This window comes from Mus musculus, chromosome 9 (genome assembly GCF_000001635.26).
Source record: "Mus musculus strain C57BL/6J chromosome 9, GRCm38.p6 C57BL/6J".
Classification (NCBI taxonomy): domain Eukaryota; kingdom Metazoa; phylum Chordata; class Mammalia; order Rodentia; family Muridae; genus Mus; species Mus musculus.
In genome coordinates, this window is record NC_000075.6 from 110,302,691 (window position 1) to 110,322,170 (window position 19,480).

General features: G+C 47.7%; 1 protein-coding gene and 1 pseudogene across 4 annotated transcripts; one reads left to right on the top strand and one right to left on the bottom strand.

Moving 5' to 3' along the window:
• The first annotated feature begins 1,707 nt into the window (after positions 1 to 1,707).
• On the top strand, positions 1,708 to 19,412 carry Elp6 (elongator acetyltransferase complex subunit 6). Of its 4 annotated transcripts, none has more exons than XR_003948016.1 (7): positions 1,708 to 2,659; positions 7,405 to 7,483; positions 9,879 to 9,949; positions 11,286 to 11,404; positions 13,061 to 13,351; positions 16,880 to 17,026; positions 18,125 to 19,412. XR_003948016.1 is itself a non-coding variant. In NM_001081381.1 (7 exons), the coding sequence occupies exons 1-7, from the start codon at positions 2,606 to 2,608 to the stop codon at positions 18,251 to 18,253; spliced, it is 801 nt and encodes a 266-aa protein (NP_001074850.1). In that variant the 5' UTR covers positions 2,502 to 2,605; the 3' UTR covers positions 18,254 to 19,412. The 4 variants fall into 4 exon arrangements, 2 of the variants coding, with proteins under 2 accessions (NP_001074850.1, XP_006512360.1); NM_001081381.1 differs by having other exon boundaries at positions 2,502 to 2,659; positions 13,061 to 13,262; XR_001779017.1 differs by lacking the exon at positions 1,708 to 2,659 and adding an exon at positions 2,666 to 2,979.
• Gm35575 (predicted gene, 35575) lies at positions 5,310 to 5,631 on the bottom strand (annotated as a pseudogene).
• Positions 19,413 to 19,480: the final 68 nt, after the last annotated feature.

A 19,480-nucleotide genomic window follows, 5' to 3' on the forward strand; every position in this document is an offset into this window, starting at 1 on the left:
AAAATGGGAAATTTACTTAAACTTCACACACTTTCCCCAAATCCTCCTAACTCTCTTTTGGCAATAGGCCATAGGCCAGCTAGCTCAGGCACTGCAATACAGGAAGCTTTACATTGGTTAATGATTTTTTTTTCCTGGGGATCTGAGGGACTCCTTAGGTTAGAACAAAACCACATGATTTAAGCAGGACCCTCAGGGAAGGCCTCCAAGATAAACTGAAAACTGAACCAAACACCTGGAGTGGCTTCACATCAGCTGGATATCTGGGGGGAGAATCATTCCAGAAAGCAGAACTTCTCTGCATACCCCCAAGGATGGGCACACAGGTGTATCCCCACCATACCATTTTTTTTAAGTATTAGTGCCAGGCATAGATATACATGCCATTAATTCCAGCATCCAGAAATCACAGGCAGGTCTGTGAGTTTGAGGCCAGCCTGGTCTACCTAGAAAGTTTCAGAATAGCCAGGACTACATAGACTCTATCTCAAGGGAAAAAAATGTATGGGTGTTTTGCTTACATGTACATGACCAGTGCCTAAAATGGCCAGAAGAAGACACTCAAACACCTGGAACGGGGATGACAGACAGATGTGAGCTGCCATGTGGGTATTGGGAATTGAACCTGGGTCCTTTGGAAGAGTAAACAGTGCTCTTAATTGCTGAGCCATCTCTCCAGCCCCAATCACAATTTCTTAGTGAAGGTACCTCTGACAACTACCTTAATTTCAAATCTCTATCCAGTCTTGCTTTTCTCTACAGTACCTACAGAGATCGGGTGCAGTTGTATTTCCTTTTATTCCTTTCTAATTATGCCTTTTGAGTTTATAATTATACCATCCCCCTTCCCGTTTCTCCCTCCATATCCCTCTCCTGGCTCTCTTTCACATTCATGGCCGATTTTTTTTCATTGTTTTTACATAACTGTATGTTTCTGTATATAACCTCTGTATATTTCATTATTTCATTTACTTGTTTATTTGTTGTGTTTTTGTTTTGTTTTGTTTTTGTTTTTCTGTATAGATCTGGCTGTCCTAGAATTTGATCTGTAGATCAGGCTGGTCTCGAATTCAGAGATCTGACTGCTTCTGTTTCTTTTTTTTTTTTTAAAGATTTATTTATTATTATATGTAAGTACACTGTAGCTGTCTTCAGACACACCAGAAGAGGGAGTCAGATCTTGTTATAGATGGTTGTGAGCCACCATGTGGTTGCTGGGATTTGAACTCTGGACCTTCAGAAGAGCAGTCGGGTGCTCTTACCCACTGAGCCATCTCACCAGCCCTGCTTCTGTTTCTTAAGTGCTGAAATTAAAGGTATGTGCCACCACCACTAGCTTATATTTCTTTCTTCCTCTTCTTCCTCCTCCTCCTCTTTTTTGTTTGTTTGCTTGCTTGTTTTTTCGAGATGGGGTTTCTGTGTTCGCCTGGCTAGCCTGGATTCACTTTGTAGACCAGGATGGCCTCATACTGCCAGAGATCTGCCTGCCTCTGCCTCCTGAACACTAGGATTAAAGGTGTGCCCCATAACGCCCAGTTCCATTATTTTTATTTTTTAGAGGTAGTTTCACAAAGCTCAGACTTGCTGGCAACCCTCCTGCCTAAGCCTCCTGACAGCTGAGATCACAGATGTTGGCAGCATGCTTTTTATGTTGTTTTTGATGCTAGGAAAGAACTCTTCAACTGACCTGTATCCCTCTGACTTTTCTTTTTTGTTCTTTTATTGTTTTAGCAGAAGGCCGAGGAGGGCCTTGCTTATTTAAAATAAAACTATGCATACGTTTTGATGGTATGTATAGGTGCACCACTTCTATGCTTGGTACCCTTGGAGGCCAGAAGAGGCTATCAGATTCCCTGGGACTGTAGTTACAGAGGGTTATAAGTTGCCAAGTGGATAATGAGAATCAAATTAGGGTCCTCTAAAATCTTCTGAGTCCCCTTAAATTTTTTTGTGTATATTGTGTGTGCATGTGCTGCAGAGCCCAGAAGAGGGCGTCGGGTCCCCTGGAGCTGGAGTTACAAGTAGAGCAACCCAATGTGGGTGGTCTTCAGAGGGAGGAAGAAGAGCGTTTATTCCCTGAGCCATCTCTTTGGCCTCCTGGCTTCTGCTTTATACAAAAAGCTCTTCAGGATGTAATTCTGTGCTAGTAAGGTTTGTTCTCTCTTTTTGCGAAGATCCTGCAAACATTTCTCTATGTGTTCCATGTATCTAGCCCAAGTTTGTGAGCAATACACTAGGAAGACGTGGAGCAACTAAGACCCGGAGGTGCGGAGGGAGGGGGAGCAACGGAAAGAGAAAGCTCGCCTGCTCGTGCTAAATCGTGAGGGAGCACCAGCACTGTGTGGACCCGCACCTACTGAGAGCAGCACAATGGTCCATTGCCCGAATGAGAGATCGCTCTAAGGCTCAGCTTTACGAGCATACGTGCTCACGCGCTTGCGCAGCAGCAGCAGCAGCATCACAACCCCAAGCCTGATTGGCTGACTCGAGTCCGGCAGCGAGATCACGCATGCGCGCTTTCTCGCGCTCGCGAGCACGGTCTTGTGGGTGCTGTTCTTGGACCTTCATTCTTTCTGTAGAACCATAATTTTTATCCCAGTTCACGATGTTTCCGGAACTCAACAACCTTCTCAGCACCACCCCAGACAAGACCGAGCAGGTAAGATGTCGTGCGGACCGGAAGAGGGCAGGTCCCGGGAGCGTGCAGGATTGCATCCGGGACGCTGCGCGGTGGAGTAGGCGCGTCTGCCGTAAACCGAGGGCATCTGGGAGTTGTAGTCTGGAGAGGGCTCGCCGAGGCTGCAGTCGCATTCCTGGGCCTTTGGAAGATGGGTTTCTGGACTATCTTGCGTGTTCGCTTCCAGCCCCAGGACCATGTGCTCCGTGCCACACTGGCGCCCAAAGATGGTTGCAGAGCAGGCCCTAGAGGAGATCCTTTTATCTGTCCTGAATCTCCTTCCACCATGGAACATTTTACAGGTTGCACGGAACACTGCTTGCACTCTTCCTAGTTCTGATGATATCTGGTTGCAAAAAGGCCTCAGCATATTCCATCCCCTCTGTTTTTCCCAACCTCCTCACTCTCCATGGAACCTCGAAATGTCTTTCACATTTTCACTTAGGGGTTACCTCTCCCAGGAGTATATCTGTTTTATTCTGTAATTTGCAGCAAACACACCACATATGGAAAGCTTTAAATAGATCTTGTGGATTTTGGTTGTTTGGTTGCTTATTTGTTTTTTTTGTTTTTTGAGACAGGGTTTCTCTGTGTAGCTCTGGCTGTCCTGGAACTCACTCTGTAGACCAGGCTAGGCCTTGAACTCAAGAAATCTGCCTGTCTCTGCCTCCCAAGTGCTGGGATCAAAGGCGTGTGCCACCACTGCCCTGCGATCCTTCTGGGTTTTATTTGCCTAACAGTTCTTGACTGTTCAGACCTCCAGTTCTGACTACTTTTCTAGTTGCTAGGGCATTTCCCAGGTCCAGAGTGACAGCAGGAAGTGACCACTTTGGGTGGGAAATGTGTTTCAAGGCCAGGCAGTGTGATTTGGCATTTTATATTGGGGGGAGGGAGGAGAGGGACACAGCTGAAACCCAGAGGCATTGGACAGGTTTTCCCTAGGTTGGTACAGCATTGAGGTGGTGTGTGACAGCCCTTGGTCCCAATGTTGTCTGTTACTTACAGAACTACAGCAGGTAGTTAGGCAATGCAGAGACCATCTTCATAGGGCTTTCCAGCGATTGCTGTGATAAGAGTCCCGTCTGAACCACAGTCACTGGGAGATCTTTGTCATCAGAGGCCTTGTCAAGAATTGGGCCAGGGGATAGAACAGTGGATATAGGGCTTGGCACCAAGTATAGAAGTGGAATTTGGGTTCCAAGAACCCACGTCAAAGCCAGGTAGGCAAGAGGACACCTGTCATCCCAGCACTAAAGAGGCAGAGGTGGGATCCCTGGGGCAAGCTGGCTGGCTGCATTAGTTCAGATTGCCTAGTCATTAAGATTCCCTACCTTGATAAATTGGAAAGAATGGAAAGCGGCTGAAGAAGACACCCAGCCCCGACTTCAAGTCTCCCTACATGTGTGCCTGCACACACATGTCCATGCACATGCAGACACAGATACCACAACCACAAACCCAAAACTAAAACCGTTTTTTTTTTTTCCCCTCCCCATTCACTGTTACAGACACAGACGCCAGGGAGCATCTTAGGGCCTAAGACACTACTTAAAACATCGTACAATTAGGTGTGTGGTGGCAGGGGCAACAACAGGCAGATCTCTGTGAGTTCTAGGCCAGCCTAGAACAGCCTGTAGGGTGAGTTCCTGCCTCAAAACAAACAGAACAAAATAACTCTGTTTCAAGATGGTCTGACTTGAGCATATCAGGCTGGTATTTTTTTGTTCCTTTGTTTTTGCTTTTGTTTCTTATGTCTGTGTAGCCATGCTGGCTTGAAACTCACGGTGTAGACTAGACTAGTCTCGGGCTCACAGAGTCCCGCCACCCTCTGTCTCTCAGGTGCTGAAAGGAACCACAGTCTGCTTAGTCTGGCCTTTGTCTCACAACCCTGTTGCCCCAGCCTTCCAAGTTCTGCATGGGAGACCTTTTCTGAAGGCCCGTTCTACTCACTGGAAACCAGAGATAAAGGACAAAGGCAGGCTTTCTTTTAATCTAATTCTCCTTAAGACTGGTTCCTGAGTTACTAAGCCAAGCAGTGACAACAAAATATCTCTCTCTCTCTCTCTCTCTCTCTCTCTCTCTCTGCCAGTAACATCAGTTTAGTACCTTGAGGAGGCAATTATAGTCTGGTCAGCGCAGAGCCAGCCCTTACAGGTCACTGGGTTCCAGAAGGGTCTGGTGAAATCTCTACATCCTCTTCTGGGGTGCTAGCCAAAGTCTCTTCCAGGTGACCAATGGTTTTCTCCAACTTTGCTGCAGATGTTTCAGCAAACAGCTGGGGTCTCAGCCTCCTTCAGCTCTTCCTCCAAAGCTTTAATCTCTTCTTGGTGCTCGCCCTCCTTGGTGGAATGTTCCTCTGGGGCTATCAGCCTCAGAGGGCCTGCTCCATGGTTCGAAACTCCTCCTCCAGCGGCCTGGCTTGCCTCCCAGCCGCCTCAGCTCTCCTGAGGGCTCCAGCTCTCCTTCCAGGGTCACCAGCTTCCTGGCCACCTCATGTGTGCAGCCGGGGACCTCTGTGTTGGACTTTGGCCCCCTTCAGCTGAACCCCCCGCCTCTCCTATCTTTTCTTCATCTTTCGTAGTCCAGCTTTCAATGTCCTTCCTCTCTTGCTCTCATCACATGCTTTCCCGGTCTCTTCAAGCTTTTGCAGGGCTGTAGCTGGGCACTGCTGCCGCCTGACTCCTCCTCTAGAAGCTGAGCAGTGCTTCAGGAAGGCCACATCTGCTTCATCCTCAGTGGCCTTCTCAGCCTGCTCCGGTTTCTCCTGGGCGTTCTTCACAGACATTTCCCACCTCACCTTCTGTCTCTTTTTGCTTTTTCTAGAGGGCAACATCTGTTGCTCTCATCCAGCTGCCTGGATCAGTCCTTGGCTTACTTGTGGGCCTCCGCCTGCTCAGTGAGGTGATGGTATTGTCCTTGTCCAGTTTCAGCATCTGCATCTTCTTTTGGATGGCACCCTTGTTGGGCGGGCAGGCCGTGAAGTAAACTGGGCTGGTTGCGAGCAACGAACACATGGGCCACCGAACACATGGGCTCTTCCCTACTTTTGACTTAAGAGGCTTAGCTGTGCGTGCCCATTGTGTTTAACAGGGCTCACAACTTTACTCCCTCATGACTCTAATTATCGGTTTTCTTATTTTTTAACAACTTGGTTTTTAATTTTTTTTTTTAAGATTTATTTATTGATTATATGTAAGTACACTGTAGCTGTCTTCAGACACTCCAGAAGAGGGAGTCAGATCTTGTTATGGATGGTTGTGAGCCACCATGTGGTTGCTGGGATTTGAACTCCTGACCTTCGGAAGAACAGTCGGGTGCTCTTACCCACTGAGCCATCTCACCAGCCCGGTTTTTAATTTTTAATTATGTATAGCTATGTTTGTCTGAATATGAATGCAGGTGTCTGAAGAGGTTAGAGATTTTGTTGCATCTTTCTGGATGCTATAGAGCTATAAGCAGTGTGAGCTGCCTGAAGCAAATGCAGTCCCCTGCAAGAGTAGATTATACTCTTAGCTTGTAAGTCGTCTTGGTAATGTGTAAGAGTCACCCAAGTGGTACTGGTTTTGAAGGCATGAAGGAGTTGAGCCGAGCAGCTGAGGCTTGGCACTGTGAGAGGCCATGGAAGGCCATTGGTGAAAGTGCAGCCTCAGTTGCAATTGATGGCCCAGGACTGAAGGGGTCATGCAGTGTTTTGGAGATGCCAGTACCATGAGATGACCACCAAGAGCAGCAGCAGCAGTGGAGTACAGGCATCTGGAGCCTAGAGGATGACGTGTGTGCTACAAAGGGCATGGCTGGAGAAGTGACCCAAGCCCTTGGAGGAGCCCAGAAGATCGTGAGTTGGATCCCAGACATTGGACGGTTGGAGATTGACTTTTGCTTTTGATTGTGACTATGCCCTGATATTTTTCCCTCTTGAAGGAAGAAACTGTTTTAGTGGAGCCCACAGTTAAGAGACTTTTAATTGTAAAAAGACTTTGGATTTTAAAAGAGATGGATATTTTAAAGAGATTGAAAATTTAAGAATATGTAAAGACTTTTAATTGTCATGTGTATGCATGTGTTCCCACATTTGTGTGTGTGAATGTAGTTGCACACATGCCCAGGTGTGTGTGTGGTAGTCATTTCTCTTGTTTTGAGACTGTTGTTCACTGCGTACACTAGCTGGCCATGGAACTTGTAAAGATTCCATCTTTGCCTCCTGTCCCTGCGTAGGTTCTTAGCTTACTTACTTACTTACTTACTTACTCACTGCTGGGTCTGACTTTACTTGAGTTCTGGGGATTCAAACTCAGGCCCTCATTATTGCACAGCGAGTGATTTATCCACCAAGCCATCTCCTCTGCTCTGACGTTTATTCACTTTTGGGTTAACTTAGTATGTATGTCATTATTTTGTCTTTTTTTTTTTTTTCCAGAGTTGAGGACCGAACCCAGGGCCTTGCGCTTGCTAGGCAAGCGCTCTACCACTGAGCTAAATCCCCAACCAGGGTTTCTTTGTATGGCCCTGGCTGTCCTGGAACTCACTTTGTAGACCAGGCTGGCTTTGAACTCAGAAATCCGTCTGCCTCTGCCTCCTGAGTGCTGGGATTAAAGGTGTGCGCCACCACGCCTGGCGTATGTAGGTCATTAATAAACAGCTGTTCAAGTGTCGAAATGTCCATAACTGACTAGCTTTCTCTGATGGGGCTCAGCCCTAACTTACCTTGTACTCTTCTCTACTTTCAGGGGACGCTGACTCTCCTCTGTGACGCTAAGACAGATGGCAGCTTCCTTGTGCACCACTTCCTTTCCTTCTACCTGAAAGGTATGTGACTCCCTGGTGCTGTAGAGAAGGATCCCCAGGTCTGCAGAGATGGCTCTGTGGTTTGGAGCACCAGGTACTCTCTCAGAGGACTCAGGTTTAATTCCCAGCACCCACGTGGTGGCTCACAACCATCTGTAACTTCAAAATAAAACAAAAATCAGTAATTATCTAGCCAGGCATTTGGTGGCGCACGCCTTTAGTCCCAGCACTTGGGAGGCAGAGGCAGGTGGATCTCTGAGTTTGAGGTCATCCTGGTCTACAGAGTGAGTTCCAGGACAGCCAGGGCTACACAAACTAAAACAAACAAACAAACAAAAAACAACAATAAAAAAAAAGTGGAAACTCAGAACAGCTAAGAAAGTAGAGAAGAAAAACCCTAAGGAAGCAACGGGGAAAACATTGATTGTCTTGGCTTTGGTGTTTGGGTAATCAATGAGCTTTCCTGTTAGGTACCGAGTGATGGGGGCATCATTACACCCTGCCCAAGAATGCCGTGTGCCCATCTGATCTACAGCCTGACTTCCCTTCTTCTCCGCCTCCCCCTCTCCATCCACTGTGGAGGAGCCACCACCTCTCTGAGGTCCTCGTGGGGGTGGCTTCCTGACCCAGTTGTTTCTTAGCTGTTATGTGTTTAGTCCCAGTTTCTCCAACCCGTGTGATATTTTGCCATTGCAATAGCTGCTTCCTAGAGAACACTGCGGTTTACCTTAGGAAAGAGATTAGAAAGTCTCTCCCTCCATTTTTTGGTGGTGCTATTACTGTGAGACTGAGTCTCCTGGAGCCCATGCTCGTCTCGAGTTTTCTGTGTAGCTGAGGATGACCCTGAATTGCAGGTGTGTGCCACCGTGCCTGGCCTTATTCAGTGCTGGGGATCCAACTCAGTGCTTTATGAGTACTCGGTAAGTACTTTATCAGCTTAGCTATTTTCCCAGCACAGACTCATCCATCATTAGCTTCTCCCTGAGGATGCCCCGTTCCAGCCGTGATAATGAGGCAGACCTTTGCCTGGTGCACTAATTTACAGCTTCAAAGGATTATATTCTCAAGTAATGTGATTTTCAGCCTAGAAAAACCAAATAATCTCTAAATACACTATTAGAATGAATAAGGCTCAGTTAATTAGCTAGAGTTTCTTAGAGTTTAATTCCTGGTCATATAAAACTATTTATCAATTGTATTCCTGTGTATAAGCAGTAAACACACAGCAAAGTTGGGAAACAGACACAATTTACAAAAGAACAAAGTTAAGAACCTACGAGCTGCAGAGGTAGGTGCATTTGGTAACAGGCTTGAGGTCCTGAGTTCAGATCTCACCTGGGTGTGGTGCAGACCTGTAACCACAGCACTAGGCAGAGAGGGGAAGAGTCAGTTAGGTTCCTGGAAGCTCAATGGTTAGCCCAGCTGGGTCAGTGAGCTTCAATTCAGTGAGAGACGGGTCTCCATTAATAAGGTGGAGAACGGTTGAACGTGACACCTGATGCTGATCTCTGGCCTCTACACACATGCACAGACTCACACAAACATGAATGAACACACACACACACACACACACACACTCACACAGAGTACTTAGGGGCCAGCGAGATAGCTCAGTTGGTAAACAGCACTGGCTACACCCGCCTGATGATCTGAACTCAGTCCCATCACCCACATGGTAGAAAGAAAGAACTCACTCCCACAAGTTGTCCTCTGTCTTCTGTACTCACACCGGGGTATGTGTGCACAGCCCTCCTTCCCCCAAGCAAGCAAACAAACAAACAAACAAATAAAACAACCAAACACAAGCTGGGGGTATGACTTAGTGGTAGGACTGAGTTTAATCCCCAGTTCTAGAAAACAAAAGGGGAAGAGGACATTTTGGCTTGTTACGACAGTTCAGTGGGTAAAAGTACTTGTCACACAAGCATGGCGACCTGAGTTCAGCATTTGGAACCTGTGTGCAGGTGGACGGAGAGAAGCAACTCCACAAACTTGTTCTCTGGCTTCTGTGCATACACATTACACATACACATACACATGATAAGTTTTTGCATCTTAGAGACTTGGGGTTGTAGCTCAGTTTATAGAATGTTTGCTTAATGTACATGAAGCCCAGGGTTGCGTTTCCAGTATCATAGCCAGGGCTACATAGAGAAATCCCATCTCAAAAAACCAAAATAACAAAACAAAGCAAAACAAAAAATAGAGTTCAAAGTTGTCCTGGGTTATACAGGGAGTTGAAGACCAGCATGTGCTACCCGAGACACTGTGTCATAGAGAGAGGGTGAGGAGGTGCGCCAGAGTGCAAGGCCTCGGCTAGGCCTTCCTCATAGCTCCTGTCTCCAGAGGATTGAAATAGTTATGTCTGGTTGTAGGAAGAGGATTTGTTTAAAAAGTCATTTATTTTGTTTTTTAGCTAATTGTAAAGTCTGCTTTGTGGCACTTGTCCAGTCCTTCAGCCATTACAATATTGTGGGACAGAAACTGGTAAGTGTTTCAGCCCTCTGTGGTGACATCCCCTCAAAGGAGCATGTGTCACTTGTGGCTAGGACTGGGACTTTCTTCTTCTTCTTCTTCTTCTCCTTCTCCTTCTTCCTTCTTCCTTCTTCCTTCTTCTTCCTTCTTCTTCCTTCTTCTTCCTTCTTCTTCCTTCTTCTTCCTTCTTCTTCCTTCTTCTTCCTTCTTCTTCCTTCTTCTTCCTTCTTCTTCTTCTTCTTCTTCTTCTTCTTCTTCTTCTTCTTCTTCTTCTTCTTCTTCTTCCTTCTTCCTTCTTCCTTCTTCCTTCTTCCTTCTTCCTTCTTCTTCTTTTTTTATTTATTATTTTTTTTATTTTTTGAGACAGGGTTTCTCTGTGCAGTCCTGTCCTGGAACTCACTCTGTAGACCCAAGTAAACAAACAAACAAATAAAACAACCAAACACAAGCTGGGGGTATGACTTAGTGGTAGGACTGGGTTTAATCCCCAGTTCTAGAAAACAAAAGGGGAAGAGGACATTTTGGCTTGGTATGATGGTTCCAAGGCCTCAAACTCAGAAATTCACCGGCCTCTGCCTCCCAAGTGCTGGGATTACAGGCATGTGCCACCACTGCCTGGCTGAAGCTGGGCTTTTCTGCTTAGGTTGTGGAGAACCTAACAGGAAGGACTGAGGATATTTTGGGACTCTGAACCCCTTATCCAAAGGATGGGCGTGTTTTATTGAAAGCATATAGAACCAGACCTAGTATATGTAGTTGTCAGTGACTCAAACCCTTCTCCTGATTGCGGCCAGTTAAGATTTTCTTGCCTAGCTGAGTATGTTTTCACATGACTTTAATCCCAGCACTAGGAGGTAGAGGCAGGACACAAGATCGGGGCTGGGACTGCAGAGGTGGCTCCGTGGTTAGCACTGCTGCAGAGGACCTGAGTTAGGTGCCCAGCACCCCCGTCAGGCAGCTTACAGCCTCCTGAGGCAGCTGCACTTGCATGCAGAGACATTTACACATAATTAAAAAGTAAACATAACCTCAGCATTCAGGAAGCAGAGACAGGCCGGCCTGGTCACAGATCTAGTTCCGGGACAGCTAGGGATACACAGACACTCTGTCTTGGGGGGAAAAAAAAGGTCACAGTCATGTTCTACTGCATTTTGGGTCAAAGCTTGCTTGGGAGGATACCCAAGTCCTTGTTGCAAATATCAGATAGCAGAGTGGAAATAGACAGGAACACTTAAGCGGGGTTTGGAGTATGTCTTGTACCCTCTTATTAGCTAGTATGTAGTTTCTCTGAAAGGCTCTCCATTCCCCAGAGGGCACAGCAATTCACTCTGCTCTTTGTCTTGTCTAGGGTGTCAGCTTGACAGCGGCTCGGGACAGAGGGCAGCTTGTGTTCCTGGAGGGTCTCAAGTCCTCTGTGGAGGTCCTCTTCCACTCTCAGGACGAGCCTCACCCCCTGCAGTTTCTCAGGTCAGAACCATAGTGCTGGGGTGGGGCAGGCAAGGGCTGCTGTGTTGTGTGGGAAGGCAGAAGTGACTTCAGGGATCAGACTCTTTCCCCGTGTTCCTGTGTGTCAGATAGCCCCTGGCTGCCATCATGAAGCTGACGGTGGGTGGTGGTCCCCAGAGCTGTGGGAAGCGTCCGTCATTTGCTGGGAGGATGGCGCGGTGATGTTACCCTGCTGTTTCGCTGATGGGGGCTTAGACCTCTCATGCACCTACTTTTGCTCTTTCTTGCCTTCATGTAGAAACTTCATCTTATGGGCCAGTGACCTTATTGGGACATAGCCATATTTGTTTGTCATTGATTGTCCCTGGAATATTGGGGGGGAAAATGACCTGCAGGCTTAAATATCTCTGTGTGAGTCTTTAACAACAGCAAGAGGAAGTTGTTCCCGGTCTGAGACTGTCTATGCTGTGCTCCTCAGCCTTTCTGAACATCAGCCCCTAATTGACTGCTAGTCTTTCTCTTTCACAAAGGAGTCCGAGACAAAGCTGCCCCCACCGCCCTACCTTTTCAGATATACCCTTTTGCCATGGCTAGAATGTCTCTGTGTGACTTACTCCCTAGCTCCACGGTCTTGGTCTTAACATTTGACTGCAGGGGCGGGTTATACCTGATCCCAGTGTGTGTGTGTGTGTGTGTGTGTGTGTGTGTGTAGGCGGTTGCTCTGGGCACTGTGCTCCACTCCTCCTCACGCTGCTGGGAAATGACAGCTTGCAACATCCCCCCAAGGAAGGTGGGGGTGGGTGGGTCACCATGTGTCAGAGATCTGTCAATTCTGCCTGTATTCCAGCAACCCATAGGCCACGCCCCTCACCAAGATGCTTGGATGCTGCTCAACTTCCTCTTGCAGCTCAGGATGTGCTGGGGAGGCCTCTCTCGCCTGCCATTCTGACTTGTTCATCCAGGGGCCTCAGCTTCTGGATTGAGACTGCCTTCCCCATGCTGGCCTCCAGCTTTCTATTCTCCTGTTTCTATGGTAGTTGGGACTATAGGTATGGACCACCGTGACAGATCTTTATAATGTCTCTTCAGGGACTCAAGGCTTGTTCAGTTTTTGTAGCCCCTAAATTTTACCTTAGTACCTGGTAGGCCATAGAAAAGACTTGAATTGGAGTAAAGTAAAAATTACTTGTGTGTGTGTGTGTGTGTGTGTGTGTTTTTCCAGATGGCCAAAGACAGTCATACAGTTCTTTGCCTTCTCCAGCCTCCCTTGGTGTCACTTTGTCCCAGATAAACATTTGTAGAGCTGGGCATGGTGGTACATGCCTGTAATCCTAGCACTCGGGAGGCAGACACAATGGGATAATGAATTCCAGGTTGGTTCTAAAGTGTCACACTTGAACAGAAGAGAAGAGCTGGGCAGTAGTGTTTACCTAGTGTGCGTGAAGCCCTGTGTTTGACACCCAGCTCTCCGTCAAACCAGCTGTCACGCCTGCTAGGGAGCACTTGGGATGTGGAAACAGAAAGATCTGAGAATCAAGGTCTCCCTGGGCTACATACTGAGTTCAAGGCCAGCCTGGAGTTCATGAGACACTGTCTCAAAATAAAATAAGACACCACCCCCCACATCTGTAGTGTGTGACTGACGAAAGCTTTGGTGACTTTTCCCTATGTTTCTAGGGAGGCTGGTACAGGAAACCTGCAGTCACTGTATACGTTTATTCAGGACACCCTGAAGCCTGCGGACAGTGAGGAGTCCCCATGGAAGTACCCAGTGCTGTTGGTGGACAACCTCAGTGTGCTGCTGAGCCTGGGCGTGGGGGCAGTCGCTGTGCTGGACTTCATGCAGTACTGCAGAGCCACGGTGTGCTGCGAACTGAAGGTACTGCCGAGACTGCTGTGGTCCCTGAGAACCCAGACTGTGCTCTGCTTTCTCTGTCTGCCTGCTCTGAGTTCCGCTGCTTTCCTCAGGTAGACCAGAAGTCCTTTGTTCCGCCCATTCTACTTTACTCTACTTGGCAATGCTGAATAATAAACCTCTCAAAAGTAAAGAGTGACTGGCACCGTGGGACCGTGCCCTAGTCCCTGCTGTGTGCCCTGTGGGCTCCTTAGCGAGTATTGAAGATTAGCTGAAGCCATGACTCATAACTTATATTTTCTTCCTTTATGGGTGAAAGTTCTGAGGATTGAACCTTAAACCTTTCACTGGATTTTTTTTTTTTTTTTTTTTTTTTTTTTGGTTTTTCGTGACAGGGTTTCTTTGTGTAGTCCTGGCTGTCCTGGAACTCACTCTGTAGACCAGGCTGGCCTCGAACTCAGAAATCCGCCTGCCTCTGCCTCCCGAGTGCTGGGATTAAAGGCATGCACCACCACCGCCCGGCTTGGAACATTTTTTATGCGGTAAATTAGGGCCGTGGTTGTCACTCAGTTGGTAACATGCGTATGTAGCAGCTGTTCATGATGTCACATGTCTTTAACCCAGCACTCAGGACATTGTTGGAAGAAGGGTTGTGAGTTTTAGGCCAGGCAAAAGTGCTGGCTGCACAGGCCCAGTGACCTGAGTGTGAGCCCAGAACCCACGTAAAGGAGAAAGGAGAGGACGTGTCACAGAACTGTCCTCTGACCTCCACACGTGCGCTGCGTGCCTGTGCCAGCACCCTCTCACACCCTGTACACAAGATAAACAAAATAACTGAGTGAGAGGCTGAACAGGGCAGCATGTGCTTATAAGCACTGGTAGAGAGGAGTTAGATGAATTAGCAGGAGTGTCTCCAGTCGTGTAACCCGCATGCACAGTCTGCCTGGGAGCCATGGTCAAAGGACTGCTGGGACCCTCAAGGCTACAGTCACAGGGCCAGGATCCAGATAAAGAGGGGTAAGGGAGGGCCGGAGGGAGGGAGGGAAGGAGGGAGGGAAAGAGAGGAAGACTTCAGAGCCCCCATGGAAGGAAGACTGGCTGGCCAGTGAGCTCCAGGGCTTCCCTGCTCCACGCACCTAAGGCTCCGGAGTGCTGGGGTTACATGTGCACTGCCTGGATTTTTTTTTTTTTTTTTTTTTTTTTTTGAGGTGGGGTTCTATCTATGTAATCCAGGCAGGCTGACTTTGAACTTTGAACAATGTAACCTTTCACCTCTGACCTTCTTTGTCCACCTCCCAAGTACTGGAGTCACAGATCTGTACACCATGCTGACCTCAAATCTGTCCTTTTGGTTTTTAATTTTTTTTTTTAAAGATTTTCTTATGTGTTTGTTTACTTACTTAGTTTTTTGAGACAATTTCTTTTTGTACCCTTGGCCATCCTGGAACTCACTCTATAGTCCAGGCTGACCTCAAACTCATAGATCCTCCTGCCTCTGCCTCCCCAGGGTTGGGATTATAGGCATGCACCTTTATGGCCTGGCCTAAGATTCTTTTATTTATTTTATTTTATTTTATTTTATTTTTTTTTGGTTTTTTGAGACAGGGTTTCTCTGTGTGGCCCTGGCTGTCCTGGAACTTACTTTGTAGACCAGGCTGTCCTTGAACTCAGAAATCCGCCTGCCTCTGCCTCCCAAGTGCTGGGATTAAAGGCGTGCACCACCACGCCCGGCAATTCTTTTATTTTTAAGTGTGTGTGTGTGTGCCTGTGTGCATATGCATGTGTCTGTGCATGTGCATGTGCGTGTGTTTCTGTGTAGGTATGTGTACACACATGTTGCATAGGTGATTGTTGAAGGCCAGAAGAGCTCACTGGATCCCTTGGAGCTGGAGTTGAATGCCTGGATCCTCCCCAAGAACAGTTATATACTCTTACTGCTGAGCCATCTCTAGTCCTCATATCTGAACTTAAGAATTCTTTTTTTTTTTAAGATTTATTTATTTATTATATGTAAGTACACTGTAGCTGTCTTCAGACACTCCAGAAGAGGGAGTCAGATCTCATTACGGATGGTTGTGAGCCACCATGTGGTTGCTGGGATTTGAACTCCGGACCTTCGGAAGAGCAGTCAGTGCTCTTACCCACTGAGCCATCTCACCAGCCCCCGAATTCTTTTTTTATAATAGTAGCTTGTTGCCCATGGAGACTGGAAGAGAGAACTGAATCCTCTGGGACCTGAGCCACAGACATCTAAGGACCACCTTCTCAGTGCTGAGAATTGAACCTGGGTCCTCTGGAAGAGTAGTGCTCTTAACTACTGAACCATCCCTTCAGCCACCAATCCCCACCCCCCACCCCGCCCTCTTTAAAGACGAGGTCTCACTATGTAGCCCTGGCTCTTCTGGAAACTCACTGTGTAGACCAGGCTGCCTCTGCTTCTTGAGTACTAGGGTAAGAGGTGTGGGCTCCATACATAGCTCACGTCTGCCTCTGTATGAAGGTGCTTGGGGTCCTGTGGGCTCCACCTCAGGTCACCGTGCTTTCACAACAAGCACTTTACTACTGAGCCGTTTCTCTGGCCCCATAATTTTTAGTTTTTAGTTTCTTGCTGTCTGGGGAATTGAACCAGGGACTTGTGTATGCTGAACATGTGCTAACTTAAGCTGTACTTCTAATCTCAACCTTTTACTTTTCCCCTCTATGGTTCCAAGGACCAAATCTAGGGCCTCTAGGGCCTCAAGCATACTAGGCAAGTACTCTCCCACTGAACTGTATACCCCAAGATGCCACCTCTTGGTGGGGTAGACCCTCCATTTCTGTTTGGTTAATTTTGCTCTGCCATCAGGATTCAGGTCAATGTGTCCTCCCTGGCTCTCCTTTGAGATCTCCCTGCCCCATGCCTCTCTCTCTGCTGGACTTGTCACCCTAGATTATCTGTCTGTCTCCAGAGCCTAGCTCTCTCTTCTATCCTGTATTATCTGGTATACAGTGAGTTCTTGGGAACTGTTGGCTGAATGGTGCCTGGCAGAATGGTACCAATTAAGTGGAAAAAAAAATTTTTTTCCCCCGAGGCAGGGTTTCTCTGTGTAGCCCTGGCTGTCTGTAGACCAGGCTGGCCTCGAACTCAGAGATCCACCTGCCTCTGCCTTCTGAGTGCTAGGATTAAAGATATGCACCATCACTGTCCAGCTAAATGAAAATTTAAAGATACTTAATTTGGTAGTGGGGGGCGGGGGGACATGCCACAGACAGCTTTCAGGAGTCCCCTCTGTCCTGCTGTTCTGTGAGGTCTGGGGATTGACTCGGATCATTGGGTCGACGGCGGCGCTTTTACCTGCCGAGCCGTCTTGCTGGCCCCTGGTGGCGTGGTACTAAGGAGCAGAGGCTGAGCTCCTAGGATGAGGTTAGTTTTAGACGTTTAGGTTGGACTTTCAGGTGAAGATATGCAGTAGCTGATTGGAATTAGGGTCCTGGAGCCCCTTAGAGCTCTGTCTGTCTTATGAAGAAGCTCTTGGAGCAGCAGCAGGGGGATGATGCGTGGGGATACGCAGAGACGGGTGTGGAGATGCGGAAGGCCTGGTGTCCTCTGACCCGGGTATCCGTTTGTTAAGGACCAGGTTTCCTTCTTGTGTGTGATACAGGGAAACGTGGTAGCCCTTGTGCATGACACTGAGGGCGCTACGGATGAGGGGAATGACACCCTGCTGAACGGCCTCAGCCATCAAAGCCACCTGATCCTGCGGGCTGAGGGCCTGGCCACTGGATTCTGCAAGGACGTGCATGGGCAGGTAGGTGCACAGGCTGAGTTTTGTGCGTGTGAATTCACCAGGTAGCACAGAGACTCCTAGAGCAGGAAACGGTTTTTCTGGTCTGTGAATGTTAGGGTCCAGGCGTCACTGTTAGAAGGGCCCATACTTAAGTAGTATGCTTGCTTACGTACTTAATGTATATGAGTATACTGTTGCTGTCTTCAGACACACCAGAAGAGGGCACCAGATATCATTACAAATAGTTAAAGAGTCACCATGTGGTTGCTGGGAATTGAACTCAGGATCTCTGGAAAAGCAGCCAGTGCTCTTAACCACTGAACCATCTCTGTAGTCCTTGTTATTGTTTTTCAAGACAGGGTCTCTCTGTGTAGCCCTGGTTGTCGTGGAACTCACTCTGTAGACCAAGTTGGTCTTGAACTCCTTCCTCTGTCTCCTGAGTTCTGGGATTAAAAATATGTGCCACCACCTCCCCAGGCAATATGTTGATTTTCAAAATCAGTCTAGCTAACAAGCACAAAGCTATGCTTAGAAAGGAAACTAAAGGACTGGCGAGATGGCTCCACAGTTACGAGCATCTCTTGCTCTTTCAGGAGACCAGATTTAGTTCCCAGCACGGTATGTTGGCTCACCCATCTGCAACTCCAGTTTCAGGACATCTAACATGCCCTCTAGACTCTCTGGGCACCAAGCACTCACATGGTCCACATGCAGATAAACATACATTCATACACATAAAATAAAAAATAATATATTTTTTAAAGAGTAGTTGTTGATTATATATAGCTTAGTGTTAGAGCAAGTGGATAGCATGTGCAGTGCCCCAGGTTCAAACCCTAGTTCTCAAGAATAAAACTAAACAGAAAGGAAAGGAGGGAAGTGGTAGACTTTTTCAACCTTTACTTCCCTATGAGAAGCAAGCAGTATAGCTGCTGAAACAGCGAGGCAAGCCTTGATAATATTTACTGTAGAAGTTGGTCTCATTACCGTATGGCACGTTTGCCTGAGCTATCATAGAAGCTGCACTGGAAGGTGACTCAGGAGACCCAGTTGGATTCACAGTGGAGCAGGTACTTGGTGGTCATCTCTTCCTTAGTCCTTCTCTCTCTCTCTCTGCAGCTGAGCATCCTCTGGCGGAGGCCGTCGCGGTCCACAGCCCAGCGGGCTCAAAGTCTCACTTACCAATACAAGATACAGGACAAGAATGTGTCCTTTTTTGCCAAAGGAATGTCTCCTGCTGTTCTGTGACCTGATTTGGGACAACTGAAGTGACTTTGGACAGTTAAGAAGCACCCTGGCTGAACACTCGTCAGGCTTGACTGCAGCTCCGCTGTGACCAGGGAGGATGGCGCTGTGAGGGTGTGCCCGCTTTGTCTCCAGGGCTCTGCTTAGGAAACACAGTGAGGAACTGCACGTGGCTTATGCTGAGAGAGGCTGCAAGGTGAACCCCAGCAGAGCCAACCTTTGGGGCATCCCACATGACTCCAGCCTCACCTGCCTGTTTTTGGAGGTTGTGCCATTAAGAGCCACTGTAGATAGAAGGAGGCCATCAGGAGGTTGTCTTGAATGGCAGCCATCCTGGCTGACAGCTAGGACAATGAGGCAGAATAAAGAAGGTTCCCACACAGGCTTCCTGGAGGTTGTCTTTTTTATATTTCACTTCCCTTTTACATGGGGACTTTTCCTTGAAGTCCAGTAAGGAGATGGGCTTGGAAATGGAGGTGAGGACACTCGGGGCTCAGAGCAGGCTGAGGACAATTGAGCTGGAACTGGACTCCAAAGCCGTACCTGCCAGCCTGCACTCATGGAGACCAGGGTCAGGTGTCCCCACCCTCACCCACTGAAGGTGTAAACCTGCTTCTGTCTCTGCAGCTTGGCCTGTATGCTGGAGTCCTAGCCATCAAAAGCATGGCACTGGGACCTTGAATGAGGGAGAGGGGAGTATGACTTTGAGAAGAGTAAGAAAGTGTCTTTGCTGCCTGGTTAGAAGGATCATGGTGAGTTACTGTAATGCATCTTTGAAGACAGTGGGGACAAGAGGAAGGAGGTCTTGGAACCAGTCTTTTTGGTCTGTGTGTCTGTGTGTCTGTGTGTTTTGGAGGGCAAATTGAGACTAGGTTTCTTCTATGTAGCCCTTGCTGGCCTGGAACTTGCTATGTAGACTAGGCTGGCCTGGAGCTCACAGAGATTCCCCTGCCTCTGCCTCCAAAATGCTGGGATTAGAGGTTACAGTACCATGTCTGATAAGAGAAAGGAATATTTATCCCAGCGTCCTGAGATGATCCTGATCACACCTCGTTCCGTAGTAAAGGTCACCTCAGAGGGAATGAATACAAGGAGGGCTCTCTTAAAATTTGTGCGTTGTTTTTACATGTAAATGAATCCACTAATAAAACTAAAAATTTTATGGATTGTGTGTGTGTTCCTGTGTTGAATTCACAGCTTTGCACATGTTAGGCAAGTGCTCTGTAACTG